The 25,599-nt window shown below is 42.7% G+C and overlaps 1 protein-coding gene across 1 annotated transcript in view; it reads right to left on the bottom strand.

Moving 5' to 3' along the window:
• Positions 1-18,662: 18,662 nt before the first annotated feature.
• Positions 18,663-25,599, bottom strand: part of IPO8 (importin 8) — a 51,601-nt gene continuing 44,664 nt past the window's right edge. Inside the window, exon 25 of the mRNA XM_035550902.2 lies at positions 18,663-24,927. Coding sequence (XP_035406795.1) covers positions 24,833-24,927 — 95 coding nt within the window. The 3' untranslated portion in view covers positions 18,663-24,832. The remainder of the gene's footprint in view (positions 24,928-25,599) is intronic.

Here is a 25,599-nt window from a genome sequence, read left to right as displayed (position 1 = left end):
AGGACAGTCTGAAGGTGTTCCCACCTCTCCTCCAGCCATCCACACCCAGCCCTCACCACAAGGTCTGGCCCAGCTGGCTGGGTCAGGGCCAGACAAGCAGCTGGTCTGCCACTTGGCACAGGAGAGGCGATGAAAACGTTTTGCAGGGAGCAGGGGCATGCAGTGGGGGAGCAGTGACTTGCTGGGAACCTTCCAGAGCAGCTCTACAGCCCCCTGTCCCTTCTGCTGTATCTGATCCTCTCAACTGTACCCCATCCATGTCTGCTTTTCCAGGGACAGGAAGCAAAGAGTGAGGGAGTTTTGGGAATCAAGTGGCAATTTATGGTTAGAAGGCAAAATGAAAGCACCTCATATGAAACGTGTACTTAAGGAGCAACCATACAGTGCTGTAAGGCAATAGAGCTGTGAACAGTTAACTTCCTATTCTGTAAGAAAGCCCCACTGACCTCAATAAAAACTAAAGAGCAAGAGACCCCACCTCTCTGAAGCCACTGAATGCTGAGCTATTGCATCCAGTGGGGTCAGGACTACACATACAATGCACAGCTCTAAGACATATGTAAGTGTTGACAGGCTCAGGTCTACACTTGTGTTTCGTGAGCTGTAGGCCATTAATGTTTCCTTTGTAAGGTTTATCAACTTTTTTTTCCTACTAGGGAGCCAGAACCAGACACTTCATGCAAGATGTAGCCTCACAAGTGCTGAATAGAGGGGAATAATCACTTACTTCAACTTGCTGGTTGTACTGTTACTAATACAGCCAGGTGTCAGGTGTGCTTGGCTCTCGTTGTAATGGCACGTTCTTGACTCATGTTCAGCTTGATGTCCATCAGGAGCTCCAGGTCCTTTTATAAAGCTGATTTCTAGCCAGCCAGTCCCCAGCTTGTACTGTTGTGTGGGGTTACTATTTCACAGGTGCAGGACTTTGCATTTGCCTTCCTGAACTTCATGATGCTCCTGTCATCTAATTTCTCCAGCTTGTTCACATCCCCCTGAATGATGGCAGCCTTGCCGGCTAGCATATCAACTACACCCAATATATAAAATAACTGCAAGCAACATCATGAACGATATGATAGTCAGCTTAATGGCACTGTATAAACTGAGAATGCAGCGGGACTGACAGCTATGCTACATTCATCCTTTTACAAAAACACCCTGTGTTGCTGTCCTTCACGGGGTAGTTGATGCCCTTACTTTTGAAGATGAAACCAAAGGATGATGCAGTTTACAGAAGGAGCTTACAGAATTCCTCTGAGAAGATTTAGCAAGGACTAGTAGAATTAAGGTGCCTTTTTATCTCCATCTCCAGTCCCAGAAATCAAAATTGTTAGCATCAGGCCAAAGCATGAAGCGCATCATCTAATCTGGGGAAAAAAAGATGCACTTTCCTGTGACCTTAACTCAGTCATATAGGTCAGGCAGCAAAATGAGCTGCTTAAAATAACATCTAAGCTGAGCTTCACTGCTCCTCTACATAGGCATTTGTCCACAGGAGGGAGAAGAAAAAAAAAAAGCTGTATTTCCTTTTCAGAGCTGCTAATAAATGCTACGTTTTGTCTTCAGAGCTGCTTAGTCATTCAAATAAAAAAGACAACAGCTAAGTAACAACAAGCAAGAATTAAATGGAAGATAATGCTGTGGTCCTAGCCATGCAAAGCCTAAATGTTTATTGCTCAAGGTGAAGGGGGAAATGGTTCCTCTCCAAGAACTGTGCTGACAGCAATAGCTACACCTCCCTCTTCCTGTTTTTACTCTTGCCCACACAGCAGTGGCTTTCATCTGGCCCGTTTGGATCAGATATCACAGCACGTTGAAACACCACGCAGTAAATCAATGGAATCAATTCTTGAATCCATTAGAAAGAGTCAAGTGCAGGCTTAGAAAAATCCAAAGAAAATCAGGAGAAACTTACCAGCCCAAAGGGAAACACGGGTCAGTTTCCAGTGTTCAGATCTGGATGGCAGGAATAGCAACTGTGAGGAATAGCAACTTGCCTATCTGAAAGAGAGGGTTGGCAGCCTGTCCTAAGGATGGAGACTCCTGCTATCACTGCATGGTGAAGAAACGGTCCTCCCTTGAAAATGGTGTGCCTCTGTGCTGAGCTTCTGTAACCCATGGAGACACCCCCATTTCCTTTGATTTCAGCAGCTTTCTGGAATATGGCCTAGTAGGTGTACCTGAATTGTCCACAACAAAGAGCTGTTGGAACAACACCCACTGAGTTAGGCTGAACATGTTTCCTACTAACCTACAGCCTCCCCAGAGAGGTGCTAAAAAGTGAATTTGGGGAGTATAAACAAACACGGAAATAATAACTCAGAAAAAAGGACCTCAGAGGTACCTCCCAAACCTAAAGGGCTCAGAAACCTATCATGAGCTTAAAGCCCAGAACAGGAAAATCAAACCCCTCCTGGCCAGCTCTGAACACCTCAGTGCTGGGTGGTGGGGATGGTGGGATTTTATGACTTCCTTGTGAAGGACACTGGTCTGCAGGAAGAGGTTGTTCGGTTCACTGACAGTGTGGGGTAAGCAACAGCTAGGAAGGGGAGTAAGCCAAGGACAGTAACTATGCAGTTAGGAGAGGGAGGAGGCAAGGCATGGAAAGGAAGCACTTGGTAGTATGAAAAACTGCTGTTTCAAAAAGCAAAGGGCACAGGGAATTATTATACAAACTAGACAGAGGAACAGCTCTACTTCTTAGCCTGGTAAATGCACGCCCAGCCAGTCTTTAGAGCTGGACATGTGCACCACAACTCCACACTAGCCTTTCTGTTTTTTCCTCTCTCTTTCTCAGGTTGCAGAGCTGGGGGAGAGACTCTGCACCTGGGAAGAACTGCAGGAACTCAGCCATGGCTCTTGCCCAGAGCCTACAGGCTGAGGAGTGGCGGAGGCTGGTTCAGGAACCACCACCTCTCACTGCGGCGCGTTGCTGAGGCACCTACTCAGCGCCAAGATGGGCAACAGCTCTGGGCCATCCTCCTCTCTTCCCCTTCCCCAGCCTTCTCTCTCCCATGAATGCTGAGCTACCAGTTTCAAAATCCAGATTTCCCAAGTTCAAAACAAAACAGGCATTTTGGATCCACAATCTTACAGCTATGAAAATAGTGGCAGAATTGAGTCAGCTCCACTGGGTAACCTTGCCTCCAGAAATGGCAGCGAGGACCAGCTAGGGTGCTCGGGCATCCAGGAAAACCCACGAGCTAGAGGTCAGAAGACCTTTCCATTCATCGAAGGCAGATCGTGGCTCTGCAAGAAGCAGATTCCCGACATCTGTCTCCCACTGATTTCAGGATTCAGCAGATTCCTGCCTCCTGTGGCATCTCACTACTGGGAGAAGAAGCTGCGCTTGGCTGCCTGCTCCTGAAACCATTTCCTGCTGAGCCTAAGGCTACATCCCTTCTCCAAGGTTCCTTATGCCAACAGCTCTGCACAATGCAGACTGAGGGAATAGTTTTGACACTAAAAAGGAATTTCATTATCCTTGAAACCCCGGGACGTCTGCAAGCAGTTTCCGCCAAGAAAAAACATAAACATACATTTCAGCTTCATCAAAACAAACTCTCTTAGAGGAACTCCGCTTGGAACAGCTCTTGCCAGCGGTGAGGAAAGGAGATGCTGCCACAAACCACTTCAGCAACCAAGTGCTCGGCAGAGTCAGCTGTGATATGGGAAAACCCTTTCCCTGAACTAGGGCTGGACCCATGGATTCCAGCATCCTTGCTACATCCTTGCTTGGTAATGTGGGTCCTTTTGCAATCTCCCTATTTTGTGGTGCAGGAGGAAGCTGCCATTACAACACCCAGTGAGCTCCAGGCTCTAAGATCTAATAAGCAGGAGCTGGAAGTTCTGTGCTGTTCTTTAAAACAGTCTGCTGCTTTAAATTCAGCTGCAGGGACTCATTCCTACCGTAGAAAACAGTCCTTCTGCTGGAGTCAGATCTAAGCTCAAGTAGCTTTGCTCTGCTGTTTACCCCAGGACATTGCCTCATAATAATCCTTTTGCACATGGCCACTTCCTTGGGGTTCCTGCTTCCATGGCTCTGCTTGCAAACAATCTGAATGTCTACTTTGCTTTTCAAAGAGCCTCTCTCCTCTCCAGAGGGGAAGCTAATCTGCTCATTTCTTCATTTCCATTTGGTGAGCCATTAAACCCAGGGAACAGAGTCTGTGTAGTAGAAATTCACTGAAGTACCCGCTGCTAGACCTGCCTGAAGGGTATCTTTTGTCCTTGTTCAGCTCCTATGCTCACTTTATCCCTTGGATGCAACGTATACCATGCAAGTGCTGTTGGCTTGTTATCCCCAGGACAAAAATAAATAAATAAAAATTAGCCTAACCACAGAGAAATGACATATATTGGCTCACCAGCCATTTCCCCTCCTCCACAATATCTTTTGTTGCAAAAAGGGTGCCAAAATGCAGAAGAAAACCTTTGTTTATCTTTCAGACATGGTGAACCTGAGCTCACTTACCCACCAAATCTGCGAGGTTACCTGCATGCTGTTGCCTCCCCAAACAGAAAATTGCTAACTTTGCTTGGTCTCTGCCTGACAGCCACCCAGAAGCATCCAAGCAAGAGTTGGAGGCCCAATAAAATAGATGTTGTGCCTCACTCTGAAATAGATACAACAAGACGAGCTGGCAAGGAAGGAAGAGTCAATTTGTCTCGAGCCCCTGTAAAATCCCAGACTGTGTTCTCAGTAATATGATCAGATTTGGGGCTAGATGATCAGCTTTGGCAGTTCTAATAGAGTCTGTCTGCCAGTACTGTAATTGTAAACACAACCAACATCTGAATATAATAATAATAATGATAAAAAGTAATGTTACCATGGCCCACACCCACTGGGATGTCTCATTTTTGCTTTGGCTTTAGGATAAAGGGCGATGAGGATGTTTGGATCAACAGCTTCATTTCAGCCAGTGTTTCTGATAAGTCTGTCACCACACTTGTCTCTGGAAAATATTAAGCACAACATAGAGCTCATTCCTAGATGATGTACAAGCAGCTTGTTTTTCTCATTTCACCACAAATCTTATTTATATATACACTGCAAATAGATTGATACCACACACAGAGCACATCTATAGGGCCTGATTTTCCAGTGTTGCATTAGATTTATGGGCTTGTAATTCCATAGACTTTAATGAGTTTTACCAGACTAAAGCTGGTTCCTAAAGAGAAAGGATATATCATGAACATGCACATATTACTTGATATCCACCCAGAAATGTTAGTATAGACAGACACCTGGCACAGATGACAACAGTTAAATTTACTTCACATTTCCTTTTATAAGACCCTGATTTCAGTTGCTCATAACTGCCAAACATTTGATGTTTGGGCAGAAATTTTCCTTCTAATGTGCTTGCCTCAGGCTAAGTGTTTTCAGACAGTTCCAGCAAAAGTAGTCCAGGCATGTAGCCCCAAAGCAACAGGCAACGTCTGTCCCAGCGGACAACAGGCGCTTTTAGGATAAATTTAGGGGAAAACACAGTGTTTCACCAATATTAATAAAGGCTCCGACTGCCTTATTTAGAAGGTCTCAAAGCTTTGAAGCAAGGATTTGAAACACTGAAAGGAAGTAGCATGTTGTAACCCAGAAACGGGTGTGTTGCTGCTGCCCTGGAAATCCATCCACAATCCTAACCCAGCAGTTCATACTCTGCTTTGCACTGAGCCCTGAGCTACCCACACATGCTAACACTGGCATGTTCTTTTGCAGTGGGAGATCCCTGTGCTTAAACAAGGCACGTAGCAAACCCACAGCGGAAGCTTATAAAGCCCTTTGCAAGGAGCTGATTGCTGCTGTAAGTCTTCTGCCACACAACCACACCGTGTTTGCAACACCTGCTGCTTCACTGGCTTCAGCTTATTGAGGCTGGCCGACTTCGGAGGGTCACAGAGATAGCAACATGGGTCAGCAGCAAGCTTTAGAAAAGGACAGAAAGAGGGAACGAGACAGCTGCCTTAACTTAGGGTGATGTTTTGGTTTTAATTTTTAATTTTGCTTTTTATAAACAGCTGCTGACAATGCACTGGTTAACAGTGCCAAAAAAATCCTTACCGTTGTCTTTGCTTTGCTATATTCATTTCAGATGCTTATCCCTAAGGAAATACAGAAAATACTGCAGAATGATGTGCTTTTCTTCGTGCGTGAGTGGTCTTTAGGTAACACAGAAAAAGAGAAATGTAGGGTGGGCTAGATCCTTGGAGTTAAAAGCTCCAACACCCCACACTACTCTAAAGCAGGGTCAAGGACAAAGCAAGGTTTTCCTTAATTGCTCATCTTTGGTGCTGAGGATCACTGTGGCGCAAGACAGAAGAGCACCATGCCACCATGTGCAGATGGCACCTCTCCTATGGCACACCCTATGCGCTTAGAACAGAGCGTTCCACCTTTAACTTGCATTTACTTTGCCATTTAATGCAACTCTGCAGACTCTCTGCTGACCACGCACAGCGGCCGCTGACAGCTGTGGGCTGCAGCAGACCACCCTGCCATTGCGAAGAGCTCTTCTGCGCTTTCGCTGCACGCTCTTAGCTCAAGTGGAGGTCTCTGCTAAATCTCAATCTAAATAGCTCAGCCATTTTGCTGACCCCTGTGAGAGTACATATGGTTCCATATGGTGGGAAATCTGCCTTTTTTTTAAAAAACAAAATTTGCTCCTAAGACCAAGTGTAGGAAAATATAAACAAAACTATGGTAGGAGAATATTAAGGTTGCAGAATCAAGCACTTGTAAGTCAGGAACTGGCTGACAAGGTTTCAGTCACATAAAAGAAAGATCTAAATAAATATGTTTTGATAGAAAAAAAAAACGTTCTCTGCAAGACAGGCTAGATAAATAGAAATAAAAGAATGAGGCTGCTTTGTTTGAGAACAGCTTCTTAAATCATGATCATCTTTCCAGACCATTTCCTTCTCTCCTCCCTAAACTCCTGCCAAATTGCAGCTAGGTTTAACACGAACATTTCACAAAGAGTTGATCTTTGTACTTAAGAGATAGGCAAAGTCTGGGCTACAGAGGTGATCTTTTATAATCATTTTTGAAGAGTTATAATGGTGTAAATTGAGTACCTTAAATTCACCACACTGGAAACCTGCAGTACTACATAATTCCTCCCATAATTTTTCTTCCTCTTTAAAGATGACATTCATCCCTGCAGTGGGTCTGCTATAGTTAAGGGAAAGACTTTTCAAGGTGAAATTTGCTTTCTGCAAAAGGAGAAAAGATTTCAGAACAAGTCCATTTAGGGTTACGCGAACAACCCCACATTTCCCCACATCCCAAACAAGCATTGCATGCGTTGTGCTTCATCAAGAGAAAAACGTCTCCCATAAACCCAAGGAAAGATGCTGGCTTGCTGTGAGGGAAGCAGAAGCTTCCCTGGCCAGGCTGCCTCTGGCTCAGAGCAGCAGCCAGCAGTAGGTGATGGCTCAGGGAGGCTTAACAGCCACCCACACTACATGTTGCCCAAGTACCAGCCTGGCACACACCCGCTGCTGGCAGCAGAGCCCACAAGGGCAGCAAATATTCGGTGCTTGGCACTCACAGTCCAGCCCAAGGTGCCTGAGGAACAGCTGGATGCTCTGTTCCTGCTCCTCGGGTGCAAGAAGCAAATCCTCTTGGACCAAGTCGTGCGGTGAGAACAGTGATAAGGTGCTGGAGGAAGGCAGAAGTCACACTGCAGCAGTCATCTTTTGAGCCAATGTTGAGGACCTATCGAGTCCTAGCCTACAGGAGACACTGAGCAAAAGGCTTTGGCTGCTGGACAATACCAGGGAGGCTAAAAGAAAAGAAATCAAAGCAAGAAGTGTGGCAAAACAAACAAGCAAGTCATTTGAAATCAAAACAAATTCAAACCCACCTCCCTTGAAAGAAGTCCTGCCCGCTGCATGCCCTGCAGCACTCTGTCTCCAGCGGCTACAGTGGCAAGCTTTGCAGAGCCTTATCTGCATGTCAGGAAGGGCACCTGAAGCAAACAGGCTTGAAATCTGGCGACACTGTTCACACAGATCCTGCTGCAAAAGGGCTCTTCCTAGAGCAAGCAGGATCTTCAAATGCCAGTCAGTCAGGGAACTTGCAGAGGAAACGAGCAGGGGAGCAGCACAGGTTGCAAAAGGCTAAGCCCGCTGGGCTGTACTGTAGGACAGCCACAGGTTAAGGCAAGGATCGAGCACAAAGGAGAGGGTGATTAGCAAAGAAGTCCCAACTAAAAGGGCAACAAGTCTTATTCCTACCTGTCAGGTTCTGCCTTTCACTGATGGAAGCTACGCTTTCTGTAAGGAGCATTTTACTAGACCCCCAAAGCTGCAGACATCAGTGCAGGCAAGATCATAGCTCTGGAGGAGGGCCAGCAGAGTTCAAAGCCCTTGGCTGAAAACCAAAGCAACTCTGACAAGCATTGAGGTAAAATTTATGAGGTCCTGATTGCTAAAAACCTATGTTTGGGATATAAAAAACAAAAAGTAACAATTATGCCACCCACACTGTTCATTCTTTTCTTATGTGTGGAGCTTTGGGCTAGCACGCTGACATATAAAACAATCTGAGCACTTTTTAGATAGGATTTATAGCATTCCTAGACTGACATTTAGTATCATGGTTTGCAGTTAGGCATAATATTCAACAAGCCACCTGCCTCTATAAATGTCACTGTTTGGGCTCAAACTTGGTTTACGCACAACTCCAAGGAGCCCGTTCTTTCAGTTACTGCCTGTTTACAAGGAGCTTTCATTGCACACAGCACTGAAAAAATCAATTTGTAGAAAATAAAGGTGAAAGTCTTGTGTGATTTATCTTGTTTGGAAGCGGTAGAAAGGGGCATGTGATATCTACATTCCAGAAAAGATCAGCACTGCCCACAGAATAAATTGGCACTCGCTTGTGCAACCAGCTACCCTGCGAGAAACACAGTGAATAGCTCACAGGGAAGAGCAACGGATTGCCAGGTGGGGTGGCTGAATGCCTCAGATTTTCACATCTGAAGGTTCCTGAGCCTTTTACAAAGCACTGGTGCTACCCAAAGGGACACTCTGTCTGGCTCTGGATTCTTTGGTGCAAGTATTGCTAAAAGGTAGACATCCAGCCACATCCACGGTGACAGGAGGAGAGTCAAATGTGGGATGCACGAAGGCAGAAGCACATCAGGACTGCCACACACTGTAGCATTCAGACTGCACAGCAGCCCAAACCACAGGGCAGTCCCAGAAGCTGCATCTCCCCGTGCCTCCACACTCCCCAGCAGAAATGAAGGCAGCACTTGGAGGCAAGCCCCTGCCCAAGAGCAGCTGCAGCAGCAATGGCTTCAGCACTACTTGTTTAAACCACCCCTGACTCTGGCTATATGCTCAGGCAGCTGTATTACAGTCGTAGAGTAATTCAGATGGAAAGAGACCTCTGCAGGTCATCTAGTCCAACTTCCTGCTCAAAGCAGGGCCAGCGAGATTAGACTGCCTGGGGCTTTGTCCTCATTCATTAGGCTGAAACACATGCAGTGCCACAGCTGCTCCGTTGCCTCTCTGATCACAGACATGCATTACCTAGATGTGTGCTCCAAAAACAGAATACTTGCCCCGCGGTCTTAGGGTGGGATTCTGTTGGGCAGCAGAAGCCATTGATAAATTTACCAGTGCTCTTCGCAACTCTATATGACAGTGGGGGACAGGGAGGGCTCCATCAAGCTCCAATTGCTAATACAAGATCTGGAAATTTGCTGTTTTACAAGGAAGAAGAGCCCATTCAATAATTACCTGGGGTCTAGTCACACCACGGACCAGGAAGACTAGGAGCGGAATGTTTCTGGAAAAGGAGCATTACGTTGAGGTAGCTTGCAGAGCAATTGGGTGTGCTCCAAGTCCAGATTCTCCAAATAATCAGGTCAGAAAACAAGCCATTTATAGCAGGGACATAACAGACATTGCTCTGCTTTAATGAAGCTCTCTTCTGCTTGGAAGAAATGTTCTGGCGTGACAAGATAATTTCTCACCTGGATTTAAATGCTATGGTGTCTGACGGTATCTGGTATCTTTCTCCAACTATCATCAGTTAAGCTTTGAATACCACAAAGATGAAGAAAGGTAAGCCTATGTGTCATCCGTTGGTTCATGCAAAGCAACCTAACCGAAAATCTATCCTTCTGGGAATGACGAATCAAGAAACTGGTGACAATACAGAACGAAAATCATAGAATCATCTAGCTTGGAAAAGACCTTCAATATCATTAAGTCCAACCATCAACCTGACCTAATGAGTGCCATCACTAAACCATGTCCCTCAGTGCCACATCCACACATCTCTTAAGTACCTCCACAGATGGGGACTTGATAGCTAGCTGAGCTCTGCCTGACCTGCTCTTCCTAAAAACACTCACTATTAAAGCAAATTAGAAGTTACATGTACATCATTCCTGAAGACGATGGGATGAGAAATTATACATGATAGAAATCCCAAAGCATGACCTCTGACATGTAACTGGAAGCATTTTTTGTGTTTTGCTGCAGGTTTATAAATGGTTGCACTCCACTTTTGGAGCCTTTTCTCCACGGCTGACACTTCCAATGCACAGAATGTAGTCCTGCGGCGAAGACTGGATGATGACACATCAGTTGCAGAAATGAGTTCTGTCTGGCACAGGCAAGATGAGTTGGCTCCTTCTACAGCCATTCACTTGAATCATATGAATTCTAATATATAATGAGGAAATGTCCCATGCTGATAATTCTAAGGACAAGCCCTTATACTAAAAGCAAGTTTGTTGTAGATGAATTTAATATCCTTCCCGCAAGTGAAGACAATGACATACAGAAGTAAAACCCTAGAGCATCAATAGCAAAAAGGCATTGAATAAAGACATTCCATCATTCCCTGAGTTAAACAGGAATAAGACCAAGTGCAAGATAAAGGTAGGAGCAAGGCAGAGGGTATGTGTGGGGGGAGGGATCCTAGACCGCTAAGAAGGGCTCTCAGAAAACTACCAAACTGCCAAAAAGAGTGCTTGATGGAGGTTACAGCATCAGAAATCACATGTGTAGAGACCTAGGATTTTCTCCTCTGAAATACTGCTTCCTTAGATGCTTGTTTGGCCTACAGAACCAAGTTGATAGTGAGTGTTGAGATTTCTTCTTCTTTAAATCTGACTGGCATACATACTCTGTCGAAAGTAACCCATGAACACTTAAACAAATGGAAAATCTATTTTTATTCTAAAAATGTTAGATATTTGAATGTCAGTCATTCATATAATGGTACAGCTGAGCTCAATAAAATTGTCTCATGAATCCAAACATTGCTGTTGACCAAAACACAATGTCACAAATATGTATTAAAACCTACAGAAATGCCTTTTGCTATCAGCTTCCCTAGGAAGTGCTGGACTTGAAGCAGCCCTCCAACACCCTCAGACAGATTGCAACAATTTAAATAATGACACTTTGCAAACAGCTTTTAGTACTACAAACCTCTGAACCACGAACTGATCCAACAAGTTAGATAAGCAATAAGGGAGCCTTTCTTTCAATGTCACCCCTGACTGTCTTTCTCCCTGCCTTCTGGCTCCTCTAACAAGTCAGGCACGTGGTGAAAAAATATTTCAAGCCAGTGGGTGGCATCCAGTATTATATTCTGGATGTGTCGTTGATAGCTTGAATATATCAGATATTTTTAGCTACTGTAAGCAGTTCTAGGCAATCAAGTATTGTAATCAAGAGCATACAGAAGCTGAGCTGTATCAGTTCAGTCAGGATTTTAAGGATTCAGGTTTTACAACTCCTCTAGTTAATGTGCTGGGATGGTACGGACACAGTTGCTCCCTCTTTCAGTGTAACACAGTCATTTTCAGAAGTATGACCTTCCTGAGAACTCCCTACCGTGCTCAGCTTAGTGTATAGTCATTTCAGTAACAGCAGCTTTCTGCAGGGAAATAGGAAAGGCAGCCTCGGGCCTGGCTGGAGATATCCAAAGTTATGTGACTGTGAAAATCTCTGGGTTCCAGCGGGCCATGAAGCCATGCTATTTGGGAAATGACAGCGACTGCAAAGAAAGACTACAGAACAGCCAACCCTTTCACAACCAAGCAGGAAGCCTGCAGAGAAGCTGCAATTCCCGCCCAGCTGCAGGAGCTGAGGGAAGGCCAGAACCCCGCCATGTTTTCACCCTGGGTTTGCGAAGTGCCAGGCCGGGCCTGGTCCCACCCTGCCCACACGTGTCCCGGCACCCATGGCCATGCTCCCTGTCCTCATCCCAGCCTGAAGGGGGTAGCACAGTGCTGAGACCATGGGCATCACAGCAGTGCCCCAACACGTCCTTTTGAGAAAGATCTGCAGGCAAAAGCCTCGTGTGAAGAGGAGCCACTGAACTCGTGTGGGTTTTGGCAGAGCTGTACATCAACTTAGAGGGCTTTGGCTCTCTGGCAGCCACCTGGGTTTAGTACCAGAGGAAAAATGTTTCCCTCACAAATTACAGTAGGAATCTGGGAGAGGGTTACAGAAGCAAAAAAACACAGACTCTATATTAACAGCTCTGTATCTTCTCCCTAAACTTGTGTGTGCCTGTGTGCCCCCTCTGCCTCACTTCTGTTTTACATCTCAGCCCTTCCCACAGCCTCATCTCTCCTGCCTGTTTTCACAATATACCCATAAGACAAGACATTTGCACCTACCATTGCTGTATCATTGCAAAGAAGTAAAAGCTTGATGGCAGAGCTTCAGACTTGAAGGCGCAGTTGTCTTGGCTACATCTCTCTACCCTAGGGTTGAGCAAGCACCTTCCAGGTCATAGGCATGCCTCTACTTTCTGCTGCAGTAACACAAAGTAAATGACTGCAAGTGCTCTTCTGAACCTTTGAAAGCCACTATGTCCCCATCTAGTCTTTTCTCCTTCATCAATACGTTCTGACACCCTGGAAAAGGTTAAGAAGATAGGAGTCACAACCCATCTCCTTGAAACCTCCAGGGATCCCTCCATTCCTCTAAGCCCCTCGTGCTTAGATCCATTCGTCATTAAGCTGCTCCTCCTTCTCTCTCTATTCTCTTGTGAATAATGAGCAACTTACTTCTTTCAGCAAGCAAAACCCACTAGAAACCTGCTGAAACTTTGCAGCCCAACGAGACACTGCTGATTTCTCACGTAGCTTCTCCTTTTATACCTCCTCCCCATCAGGACTAACTCGTGAGAAGTCAATAATATATACTAGCATTGACCTGAAGTCTGCGGAGAAGCCACCCCTAGTGATCTGCTCAGATGAACACACAGCCATGAAGACCTAAGAACAATCACTGGTGTGACATTCTGCGATCTGATCCTCCCATTCACAATCCCTCTGGCTTTTACTTCCCATACACCAGCAATCCTAACAGACCACTTCTGGACATAACACAGGCCTCTCTAGTTCATGCTTCAGCTTTTGGCCTGCTCTGAGGAAGTGACATACACTCGCAATTGATGTGAATGGTACTTCCAGCAAGCTGTAGTTTCCAGAGTTAGAAATTGCACAGTAGTGGGACTCATGCCTAACGCTTATTGCTTTTTCTGCTCATTTCCTTTCAAATGCAATGCCTAATTATCCTCTGACTGTCTGAAGCAGAGACACCTCAATCAGGATTATTGCTATTAAGACATTTTGAACAAGACAGACAGCTCCCCTCTTAATATTTCTGCACACACAGCCCACCCAAGCTACTCTGCCGCTGCTAGCCCTGCCCAGCCTACAGAAAGAGCAGCAAGACTGACTGGGTAAAGTCCTGAGCATCAGAGTTGACCCTGCTTTGGGCAGAAGGTTGACTAGAGACCTCCTGAGCTCCCTTCCAACCCAGCATGTTCTGTGGTTTTAAGTTTTCAAGCAGGGATAGTAAGAGAATTTGACAGAAACTCCAGCTCTGTAACATACTCCCCTCATGAGTTACATTTCCCTTCTTTCAGATTTTCCCCTAATCCTAAATGATTGGCAAATGGTCAGCAGAAAGATGAGGATCTGGGCAACACATGTCCAGGGGCTTGTCACGTTCAGTCATCCCCAATTAGAACGTTACCTACCTTTGGGTGCTTCTGCTCAGCAGATTTTCAAGCTGTTCCTCCTGACTGCCTTTTTCAAGGTCCTACAACTTCGACGTTCACAGATTATTTTTCACTGCACTCACTGATGCACTGCTGACCTGAATGCATCTTGACAAGTTTTCTGAATGCTGTAGTATCTTTTATTTGTGTTGGAGCATCCACAATGAAAAGACAAAAATAAAATGCAACAAAAATGCTACGAAAGACAGTGCAATTAAGGCAATGTATCACACTGTAAAACAGAAGAAAAACTATAGCTCAGCTCCTGGGCTAGGAAAGGCTGTAATTTACTGTAGCAAAACAAAGCATATGCATCAAATTACTCCCATGTTTCAGAATCTCTCTCATACACAAGCATCAGCAAAATTGACTGTACACTTGCACACAATCAGCAAACAAAAAGTGGAGGCTTTTCTTTTTTTATTTAGTTGGTTATAATCCTCCTGTTTCTCTTTCCCCTCCAAATATACCTCTGGTGGTTATATTCATATTAGCATACTCACCCACCTGACCTGGACGGTTCATTTCCCATTCATTTTCCTTATAAAAAGAGAAGAAAGTAGGTTTTCCCCAAGGGTGATTCAGAACAGCTGATGCCTTAGAAGCACACCTCTGTTCCCTCCTGTCTTACAAAAGCCTAACCAAATAAGCTTTCTAACCTAAATTCAGTGCCTGAAAAATGTGGTGTGCCTTTTTTTTTTTTTTTTTTTTCCTTTCCCCTTGTCTCCTCCTTAGGGCTACACATACTAGTGGACATCTCTTTGTGTCTTTAAAGATCTTATCCACAGGGGTTTGTTTTGGTTCTTCCCCTATTTGTCTTTAACCAAAAATGGAATAGTATAAAAAAAAGAGTAAGAAGATAGTATTGTACAAAATTACATTGTGAAAAAGAAATCATTCAGGAAAGGATGAAATGCTTTCCAGTGCTTTCACATGGCTTTGGAAATTCATTAGGTTACAAACTGTTAATGTCCTGTTAGGCAATCTCCTGCAGCAGAATAAATCTTGGACTCAGGCCTCCATAATACAGTGACCTTGGATGAAAGCCACAAAGATGGCAGCAAAATAAACTAGCATATGTCCTTTGACATTATGTTTAAGTAGCTGGTGCTTTTTTTTCTGCAGCAGTACTGGCAAAAAGTAAAACATGGAGGTAAAAGTCAACTGCAACTCCCTTCCCGTATGAAAAATGAAAGAATTAATTTTTTTCCTTCTCCAAAATCAGGAGCAGAGCAAGAATATCAAGCTATAAACTACTTAGAGTTTATAAACAAAACAATTCTATTTTTCCTGTAATTGTTAACCTAGGATCTGTTTGCCTCATGGTTTCTCTATCTTTCCCAACCTGCTGTAGTTACAGAATTTCATTCAATCAGGCCCCAATTCAGTAATCAGGCAGTGAAACACTTGCTCAAGATCTGCATAAAAACACTTAACACAACAGTGTATCTACAGAAGCACAATAGTACGAGAATCCAGCGATGAATAATCTATGCTCTGTGGCAGTAACTACTGGCAAAAAATCTGCCTTCATTTCCGCAGTTCTTCCTAATTCAGTACCTCACAGTCACACACCACAGCCACCCCGAAGAGCAGCACATGTGAGAGGGGGAAGAGGTGTGCACGTGAGAGGAGGTTGCGCGTGCGAATGCACGTGAGAGGAGGAATCCAGAATCACAGCTGAGTGAGAATATTTCTTTGTTTACAAGAAGCAGAAGCTGAAAATCTAAGGCAAGATCCTCATGCCCCGGAAAACCACTGAATCCTAAAGCTACACAACGGATAGAAAAGTGAGGGGGTAACAAAGTCTAGCCAGCGCAGACAGGAGATAAATACAAGCACTCTCCCCCATCCCTCTGTAAGAGGAAGCAAGGCATGAGTTGCAACCACAAGCAGCCGCTGCTTCAGTCATGCAGTGGCAGTGGTTTTTCAGTATGCATGTTTTATTTGAAGAATATCAACCATTCAGTAACAGAAAATCCCATTAAACAATCAGATATGCCCTTGCAACAGTCAGGAGGAAGAAACCACAAAAACTGAGGCAGCCTGAGACTGCAAAACTCTTTCTTCTGGAGAGAACGGCCTTTGGCAACCAGAAACATCCTTTGGTTCCTCCAGCCAGGTGGCTCAAACACCCCTGCATTCTGAAACCAGCCGTACTTACAGAGGAGCACAGTGGCAATCTCCTTACCTTAGTCTTCCTGGACACTTACCTTTATGAAATCAGCAATCCTTTTGATCAATGAAGCAATGGATAAATATTCTGTAATTGAACGTCACAAGTAGTGACTCTTCCTTGGGGCAATTTCCATGCTCGCTTTTCCAGTGAAATCAATGTCTGGGGGGCTTCTTGGGCATGGACTCTCTCTTGGCTAGCCTGTTGTTTTTTTTCCCCTCACAATGGTGAAGACAGATCCCGTCAGTCTTTCTTCAAAACAATAATACAGATTAACCTAATCATGCTGTTTACCCTAATTGAATTGATTCTTGTTTGGCAAAATTCAGCAATCACAGTCCGTGCTGTACTGAGGAACCAGGCTCATGTGGCTGTTTAATCTCAGATTTGAGTGGTCTGCACATAGAAATGATAGCTGCTTCTGATCAGTGCACATTCAGATACATTATGGTGTGGTTTTGTTCAACCCCCTGCATCCTCCAGAAAGACACTTATGGCAGGAGGAAAACATAAGACAGGGTTTGCCTTCTCCACGCCCACAAAGCCCTTCCAGAACACAGCCACAGCTGCTACTGAGGTGCAGATGTCAGCCCCACAGCTGTGGTCAGATGCCTACATAACAGTACAGCGCCATTTAGCTCCACTACTGCGCTTTGCACAACCTCTTGAGGCAGAGTCAGGTGCAAGGCATGTTGTACTAAAAAGGGCCGTATGGATTATTTATAATTAATTCAGCAGGGAGACTTGGAAGCTGCAGGCACCCTTAGTTGTTGCTGCTGCATGCTCTGTTCTACAAGGCGCTGAGAGATAAAAGGCCAGTAACGTCAATAATAAAGAAAACAACTATTATTTATATACTGATATGACCTTGCCAGACTACATTTTTTTTATTCTGAATTTCATTTGTATGACTATAGAGTTTTTCTGATGTGCACGCAAACCCAGGTAGCTTGAACTCTGCCAGAAAAAGCATAAATTCAGGAGGAAACTGCGTGGGAATGGTTAAAGTCCCATCAACTTAACCAAAAAGGTAATTAAATTGTTTAAATTATGCATTTAACATACCTGATACCAAGAGAAAGCAAACATTGATCAACTTTCATCCTTACTGGGGACTAACTAAAAGAAATTACCATTTTAAAGGATTTGGAGTTAGTATTCAGCTTAAGAATTCAACTTCAGCTAAAAGATCGACGCGGTCAGAGGGCAGGAGGAGGCATAAGAGCCATGTATTCACTTCAGTAAAAAATACACTCTTTCAGAGTCTGTTAGAAGTGGCAATCACAGCCTACACCTTCACAACTAATGCCGCGTGTTTGTTAATACCTGCAGAGAAGCCATAAGCTTCCCAACACCCTGATACGTGGTACAGATGATACCACAGGTCACCTGAAGTTCTACTCCCACGTGATTAGGTTCACTTCAAAGCCTCAAGAGGAACTGGCAATCAGCATGTCATTCATCACCCAGCTGAGAACCATTTTTCTACAGGAGAGCTCATCACACCAAGAAACCCACACAAGATACAATTAAACAATGCCACTGCTAGACAGGGTAAAATTGCAGCTCACTAGAGCTCACTGGTACTAAGCAGTTTCATAAACAAAGTATGTTCTGGCAGAGCTTCTCTGGAAGGTATTAACAGTGGTACAAACACTAGGACCTAGCAAATGCCTTGGGTGAACTCCTGCCTCCATAAGAGCCAATGGTAAAACTCCCAGGCACTGTTATAGAACCAGAATTTTAATCTCTCTTGCCAGTTGCAACACACTGCTATGGCTTTGGGCAAACTACGCTAACCTCTCCATTATGATTATGTGCCACTAACCACTGCTCTTAGAGGTACTGTGGAGGAATTGCAAAACTGCCCTGTATAGAAAAAGGCAAGCATTATCAAACAGCGCAATCTAACGAACAGCCTTCTTTAGGAACTCACCGTGATGGAAATATTCTGCTGATAAAAATATCAGGCTCACAGTTTCAAGCAGGATTAATCTCTTGTTCTGTGAAGGTTTGGTAAAACTATCTGCTTTGTGAATTCCACACACAGAAGACTGGTCCAAGCTCTGGTGCGGGAACGCAAGATCACTACCTTCACTATTCTGACATTTTTGGAAATTGTATTGGGACGATCCATAATGATCTCATCTACATCAAACATCAGTTATGTTCGTTTGCATGCAAACCATTCATATGAATAGTGGACTTTGCAAGCCTGAGATTAACAAACACAAACTGCTACACAAATGCACATTAACTCTGGATAGCACGCACATTTGTTTAAAATTAATTCTGGGGTGTTCTTGTAAATAAGTTTTATGGCTGTATGAAGAGAGGCTATAAACTGAGATTGGGCTCCTTGGTAGGTGGCATGTTACATTTTTTTAAGAAATATTATTCCTCCCATATAAATGCACAACAGATGTAACATTTGACCTAAGCAATAAGATTTATTACTATTTTTAAAGCAAATTCAGCACAGCTTACGAGAACACTGTACAGAATTCTTCAAGTTAGAAAGAGATTCTTCTTGTCATCAATGCGTGTTTTGCATTTGTCAATTCTTGCCCTCAAAGCCAACCCACAGTGCAGTACTTTAGGTTTCTTACAAAGGTGATGATCCTGCAATCCAATCTGAAAATGTTACAGAGTGGTCTCCCTCTAGTCATTGCAGTCATGGGCTCATATCTTTGCATTTAATAATCAAAAGAAATCTGCATGGCCTCTTTGGTCTCTTTTTGATCCAAAAAATATTTCAGGTGATTTATGTTAAGCATATTACCAGGAGCACATGCAATTCAAAGCAGTTTTCACACAAAGTTTGGCAATGACAAAAAACATTACAGCCATGATCAAAGAACAGAATCTCACCTATATTGTTTAATATAAATTTCTTTACCTCATGCACTTTTGTATAAATATTTATTGTTTCATACTTTCTTCAGAGGCCATAGTTCTTCCGTTTTCTCAAAATAACCTGCTTATGTACAGTCTTGTCCTTTCAAAGCACTGTTCTTCTTCCTCTGAGGTCCATTACCAAGATCTCTGTGCGTAGAAAGTAGTGAGAGAGGGATACGCGCAACCTTACTCACACAAACATGTCAAAAAGAATGAGGAAAACTTCTTGGAAAATCACCTTGAATAGTAAACAGTCCTGTGAAATACCGATAGGCCTACACATCAGGCAGTAATTCTGCATTTTGAGTGAGGGCAAAAAAACTGAAACATAACTGAACATATTAAAATCTCCTTTCAAGAAAACACTAGTTTTTGTTGCTCAGCAGCTTCAACTGGTAAATCATTTTCAGATTTTGCACTTCGCTTTATAAAACATAATCCAAGATGTGCCAGTAGGCAACTTCTGACCAACCCTCTCCATTCACCTCAGGTGAACCCCGGAGCTGATACAGTTCCATTCACATTGGAGAAATCAATCCATCTGAAAGTACATCTCCCACCCCACCATGCACATAGCCAAGCACTTAAAACTGTGAGCCTCTGTACAGCCTGTGAAGAGAATCCTAGCATTAACTTACCACTTCCGCCTCTTTTTTTTTTTCCTGGTATGAACAATTACCCATTTGTAATCAAGATTGCTTTCAGATCCTGAGTTCACAGCATTGCACCAAATCTGGGGCTGCCCAAGAAGTCAAGCACATTCTTGTTCTATGCCTTTCTCTCGAATAAAGTTCTCGAACACTCAAACAGTGCAGGATCATATCAAACACATCAACTCAATTTAAATGGATGCTTTCTTGATTCCTACATCATCGCAATTGCATATGCCTGCAGATTCTCTTTGAACTGCTGTTCCCCAAAATTCATTAGTCAGGGAATAGTTGGTCAGTTAGCTCCCTTGACATAGCAATTTGGTAGGAGGTATGTTGACAACTTTTAAGAAAAGCTGTAATCCCACTGAGTTTCTCCCACTGGTGATTGCACTTCAGCCAAGACAAGATGTTCTCAGACTTTTTAAAGGGATGCATCTTTGCTAGAGAAAATCCCACAAAATCTTTACCTCATATTAATGGCTGTCAGATTCAGGTTACTGACATCTGGACAGATGTTGCATATTTAAAAGTATCTCCGTGCATTTGAATTGAGTAGTGATTAGATCTGCAGACTAGAGAAATGCACAAGCACTGCTTTAGTTCTCATTCATATTACACAGTTGTTTTATTTTTTGTTTTATGGGGTGGGGCTTTTTTGTTTATTTGTTTACAGAAGTACCAGCAGTGGAAGAGATGTCAAAGGAAAGCAGTTTGGCCTGTTCATACATCCCCTTCATGATACGGTTTTATGCTAAGACTTTCTACTACCTGGCACAGTGTCTGGCTTTCTCTAGCAAACTCAGAACATCCATCTTTACTGTAGCCCATCCATTTGGGTTAAGATACGACAACTGAGAGAAGAAGAGTGCTATTTTCACTCACACTGTCAAGACGTTGGTAGCCATACTTGCTGTATGCTTTGCTGTGGTGAGGGAAACATGATTCTCTGTCCAGCTGCAAAGACGCAAAGACTCTTGGACTTGAATAACATCCTCATTCAGAGCTGGAGATCCTTGAGGAACTCACATATCAGAAGACTGACTATGGCACGTATAAGAACTAGGACTAAGTACCCCAATTATACAGTGTATGTTTGCCTACCCTTTGAGCAAATTTAAGTACAAGGTGCAGGGATTTCAAGTACCATTTTTGGACCTACCCATTTGAAGCAGTAAATCACAGAAAGGTTCGTCTCAAACTGCAGACACAAGCAAAGGGGTTTTGTAGTTTTGCATCACCTGCACATGTTAAATGAGACTTTCTTCTATAGACAAAAATGCAATGGATAGGCTCCACTGCTTCAGAAACAATGGGATTTAACAAATTTTGTTTAAGCTTTATTTTTTCAGATATTCTGAGTACCCCTGAAATACCTAGTAACAGTGGTTGGCAAAGGGAAGGAAAGGAGGGAAGAAAAAAGACTAAGTAGTATTGTGGAAACAAAGGACAGTTAATCATTCATGCTGTCTACAATTCCTTTGGCTTACAAGTCTCAAGATAGACTCTTGCTTTACAGGAGAAAAAAAAAAGTCATCTACTGTCCTACCTTCTTTCCTCAATGTATAATGGAATCCAGAGTCACAAGCTGCCTGGACTTCATAGCCAAAAAGCATTTCGTTTCATGTCTCCTTGACACCCTGCAGGCACCCTTTCCCCTTAAAATAAAGGATCTCACGATATCATTTTGTGTAACATTCTTTACATATTTTGATTTACAATCCCAAAGCACATCTACTTCAAACTGACTGTGTGCACAAGGGGGTTTGTTTTTTAGGATTTTTTTCTTAGTTTGATATTCTGTTCTCTTCCCGGAGCTGGCCATTTTGTTGAAGGATTTTGCTTTGTTACAAAAGCAAAGCAAATACTTCAACTTTGAAAGAAAGAGAGCAAAAAGAAGCAGCCAAAACACGTGGTCATCCTTATTTTCCTCTTAAGAGTGACCAAACAGTATATGCGATTCAATACTCAGCATGGGTTAATTTAATCTAGAAAATAAACTTATCATTTAAAGTTAACATTTGACATTATTATAACCAACACAATGCTAATTTCATACGTAAAGCCCTCATGGTGCCCATGAGTTACCTTCACACTTTGGGAACATGGGCATGGGGTAACACAGGTCACCGGTTATCAGTCTTTGTTTTATTTTACAATACATTCACGATTCTCTGTACTTTCAGTGGCAAATACATCGTGCTTGGATGGCCAATGCCGGTATGTGATATGCCATGATAACCTTGGCCTCAAAGTCAGACAGTAATCCATGTTTGTGTTACTCTCCTTTTAATGCAGTACAAAGCTGGACACAACTCAGAAAGAAATCCCTAAAATCCATTACCTATTTACGATCATGTACAAACAGATATTTATCATGTTAAAAGAGAACCATATGTTAAAGTGTAGGCTAGAGCCCAATAAATCTTTTTGGATGGAATCCCTTTTCAAAAAAAGAAATGAAATAATTAACATTTGTTTTTGCCAGTAGAAACATTTGCTCATGAATCTCCTGGGAAGAGAAGGGCATTTAACCTTTTTACATGCCATCCCCTCAGATATCTGACTCCCACTGCAAAGCAGACAACAAAGATTCCCGACTCCATGCTGCTGATTAAACCCCTTGTAAGAAACATCTGGATGAAATTTTCTTGGCAGTTGACTTGAAAAGTATAGAAGCAGCAGAACTAGGGAGAAGCCACAGTTCAGCTGAGCAACACAAAGATGATGCTATGCAAAAGCAGATTTTTCCTTGAACACATTATCTCCTAAATACTAACTTGTGATTGTGCAAGCAACCTTATTAGCAGAAGAAAAATAAATCCCCCTTCTACTCTGCATGCCAGTGTACAGGAGGAAGATGGGCTTTGAAAGAAATCCCAGTCAACAATCTCTCTTTTTTTTTTTTTTTAATAAAATAATAGAAATCTTAAACAGTTTACCTGACTAATACTTAACCTCAATTATCAGAGAAGTCATTCATATCCTTAAACTTCAAAAAAAAATTTCTTAAATTTGTAATTGTTTCAAAAACGTCTACGGCTTCTGAGAAACTCACCAACGAACTGGATGTAATACCTTCCTGCCGTTTCAGTAAACACATCCCCAGGCCTAAATTAGCAAAAGTGACCTATGATTTTCATGGCCTCTCTGCCCTCTGCTATTTGATCTGTAAGAAAATGTCCAATGCAGTACTTTTCATTTTTGAAAATGCAATTCGTGGAATTCTCCCAGTTTCCCATATGGACAACCAGAGCTAAAAGTGGGAAATTTTCACCATTGCTACTATGTGAATAAGAGCAGCGAAAAACCTGCATGAATCAATTTTACTCTGTATCTGCTGTGGGGGAAGAAAAAAAAAAGGCAGCAGCAGTGCTGGAGTGAGTCCCACACAAAGGTGCAGAAACAAGAAAAATGGTGGGGAACCTTCTGCCCCATGACTGCAAGACTGAGAAAGTTCCAGGGTATGGGGCAAGGAATAGGCAGCAACACTATGGCCTCTTCCAGATGCCAAGGCACAGAGAGCTTCGGATTTATCAGACTGAACTATGACTCTTACATATTAAAAAAAAAAACAAAACGGCGCTTCAGGACACTGAAGGGGCCAGCAATTTGTAATTATCTACAATCCTTGAAAATCTGATAGGGTATGGGAAGGGTTTTGATTTTCTAGCTGGGGCACTGCTCTACAGAAATATATAATCCGTATGTGCTTTAAACTGCTTGGTAAATATTTTTGCGTCTTAAAGAAATTAACACAGAGACAAAATCTGGACTAAATGTTTTATCTCCAATTCAAACTTCACATTCTAAAGCACCCCAACTTATTTTGGCTACATCACTGAGATCCCAAAAGATCGAGAGAAGGGGCACCTATTCAAATTAGTATTGCTATCAGTTTCTCATAATGGTAAGTTTCTCACTAAACAAACGTATTCACTAAAAACCTGTTATATATATGTTCCAATTTATGAGAAACAAGTCTTTGAAATTCAGGAAAAAAAAAATCTGTCAGATAGCAAAATTTCAGTATGGAACAAGAACAGCCAAACGGAATGCAGACCAGAAATTCAATCACCGAAGTGTAACAGTAAGAAGAAACAAGTTCAGAGCTGTTTTTCTTCTATCAAGATAAATAAAATATTGTAAATACTTTGTACCACTTTATTCAGTACTACCACTGGAATGGTAATGAATGAATAAAAACAAAGGCGGGTTATAGGAACCCAAGTAAAATCCAATATTCAGCAAAAATAGTGGAAATAAAAAGCTGTCCTGTAGAACATCTACATCTGAAGGCCATGCCACTTGTGCAGGCAGGAGGTAACGTCAATACAGATTTAGGATATCCACCTGCCACATGTGCCATTGTAACTCAAGTGAGCTGATTTCATGGCTAAGAGAAATAATTTAAGACTACTACATCAAGGGAAAATCTGCAATTTTGTTAAGACACTCTGACACAACCAGTGTATGCTTCGCAACTCCAGCAGACACTTCCCTATACACATTTGGTCTGCACCAAATAGGGAAGATGAGATAATATTCTGAATCCAGCAATATGTATGCAACCAACAAACAATTAAACCATGTAGTAAAAAGCAGATGACAGGAAAACATGGAACCAAGGCTTACAGTGTATCAAGAAATGTCCTTACACTTAAAAAAATTATAATGCACTCCAAAATCCATTTGTTCAGGCAATCCATGTACAACAGAAGGCACTGTTATCCATATGAATCTATCAATTCTGCACAGCAAAAACCTGAGAAGTGCAACTCAATTAGATGCAGCCTGGCCCCTCCCAGTCATTCAGGTTCCTTGAGGACAAATGTTTCCTTTTCAGTCCATCAAATTATAAAAACACCACAAGAATTTGTACATTACAGTAGCTGGTTAGAAAAAGCATTCTGGTGGGGGAAGCACACTGCTACATTTCAGAAAACCTTCAGCAGCATTGAATTACCCTCCCCTATCACTCAGAAGTCATGACGATTTTAAGAAAAAGTAATGATGAAACCCTTCCCATTGACCTTTGTAGATGATCCTTCAGTTTCCACCAGGAGTACTTCCAAAGTTAAATGCTGTGATCAGTCCTTTGTTATCAAATGTGTAGCCACTTTGTTGTTCTATTGTCTTAGTCTCTAGAATTCAAAGAAGGGAAAGGTTATGAAAAATAGCCTGTAGAGAACACTTTTGCCAGAAATAATACCATAATACCATTCAGCTAAGAAAGCAAAGTTGTGGAAAAAACTCTCATTCCCTATATGCAGTGACAGTAATAAATCACACTCATATTTTCCTTAAACGAACAAGCACAACACACCTCTACAACAAAATGGAGAAATTAATCCTCTACAGAACAATTGTATGCTACATTATTCTGCTCGCCTCTTGATTAAATCTGAATTTATTTTCCATGATGCCAGTGTCCTAAATGCCCAAAACCTCACACCATCTGTGAAGGCAACGTTAGCAGTTCAACACATAATGCTGTTAGACACATAATGATCTATAGTAAATTCCATCAGATGACTGGCTGACAGCTAGATATTGCCTTAATTTGCTCTTCATTTCAAATGTCAGGTTGTGCAAAACCAGTTCATAGCTTGCTCTAACAGCAGCATATGTCAACGAGAGGGCAATTAATTATAATAACAGTAATCTGAATAACACACACTTCCAGGCAAGCAATAATACAGCACAATATCCTACTGACGCTTCTCAGGCCTCCTATAAGACTTATGTTAATTAGCACAGAGATTTATTCTCTGTTGTTACAGATTAGATGTGGTTCCAACATCCCCGAATAAATA

The sequence above is a fragment of the Cygnus atratus genome, chromosome 1, assembly GCF_013377495.2.
Source record: "Cygnus atratus isolate AKBS03 ecotype Queensland, Australia chromosome 1, CAtr_DNAZoo_HiC_assembly, whole genome shotgun sequence".
NCBI lineage: Eukaryota > Metazoa > Chordata > Aves > Anseriformes > Anatidae > Cygnus > Cygnus atratus.
Note: the sequence above shows the minus strand (reverse complement) of the source record. Positions and strands in the feature narration are given on the sequence as shown.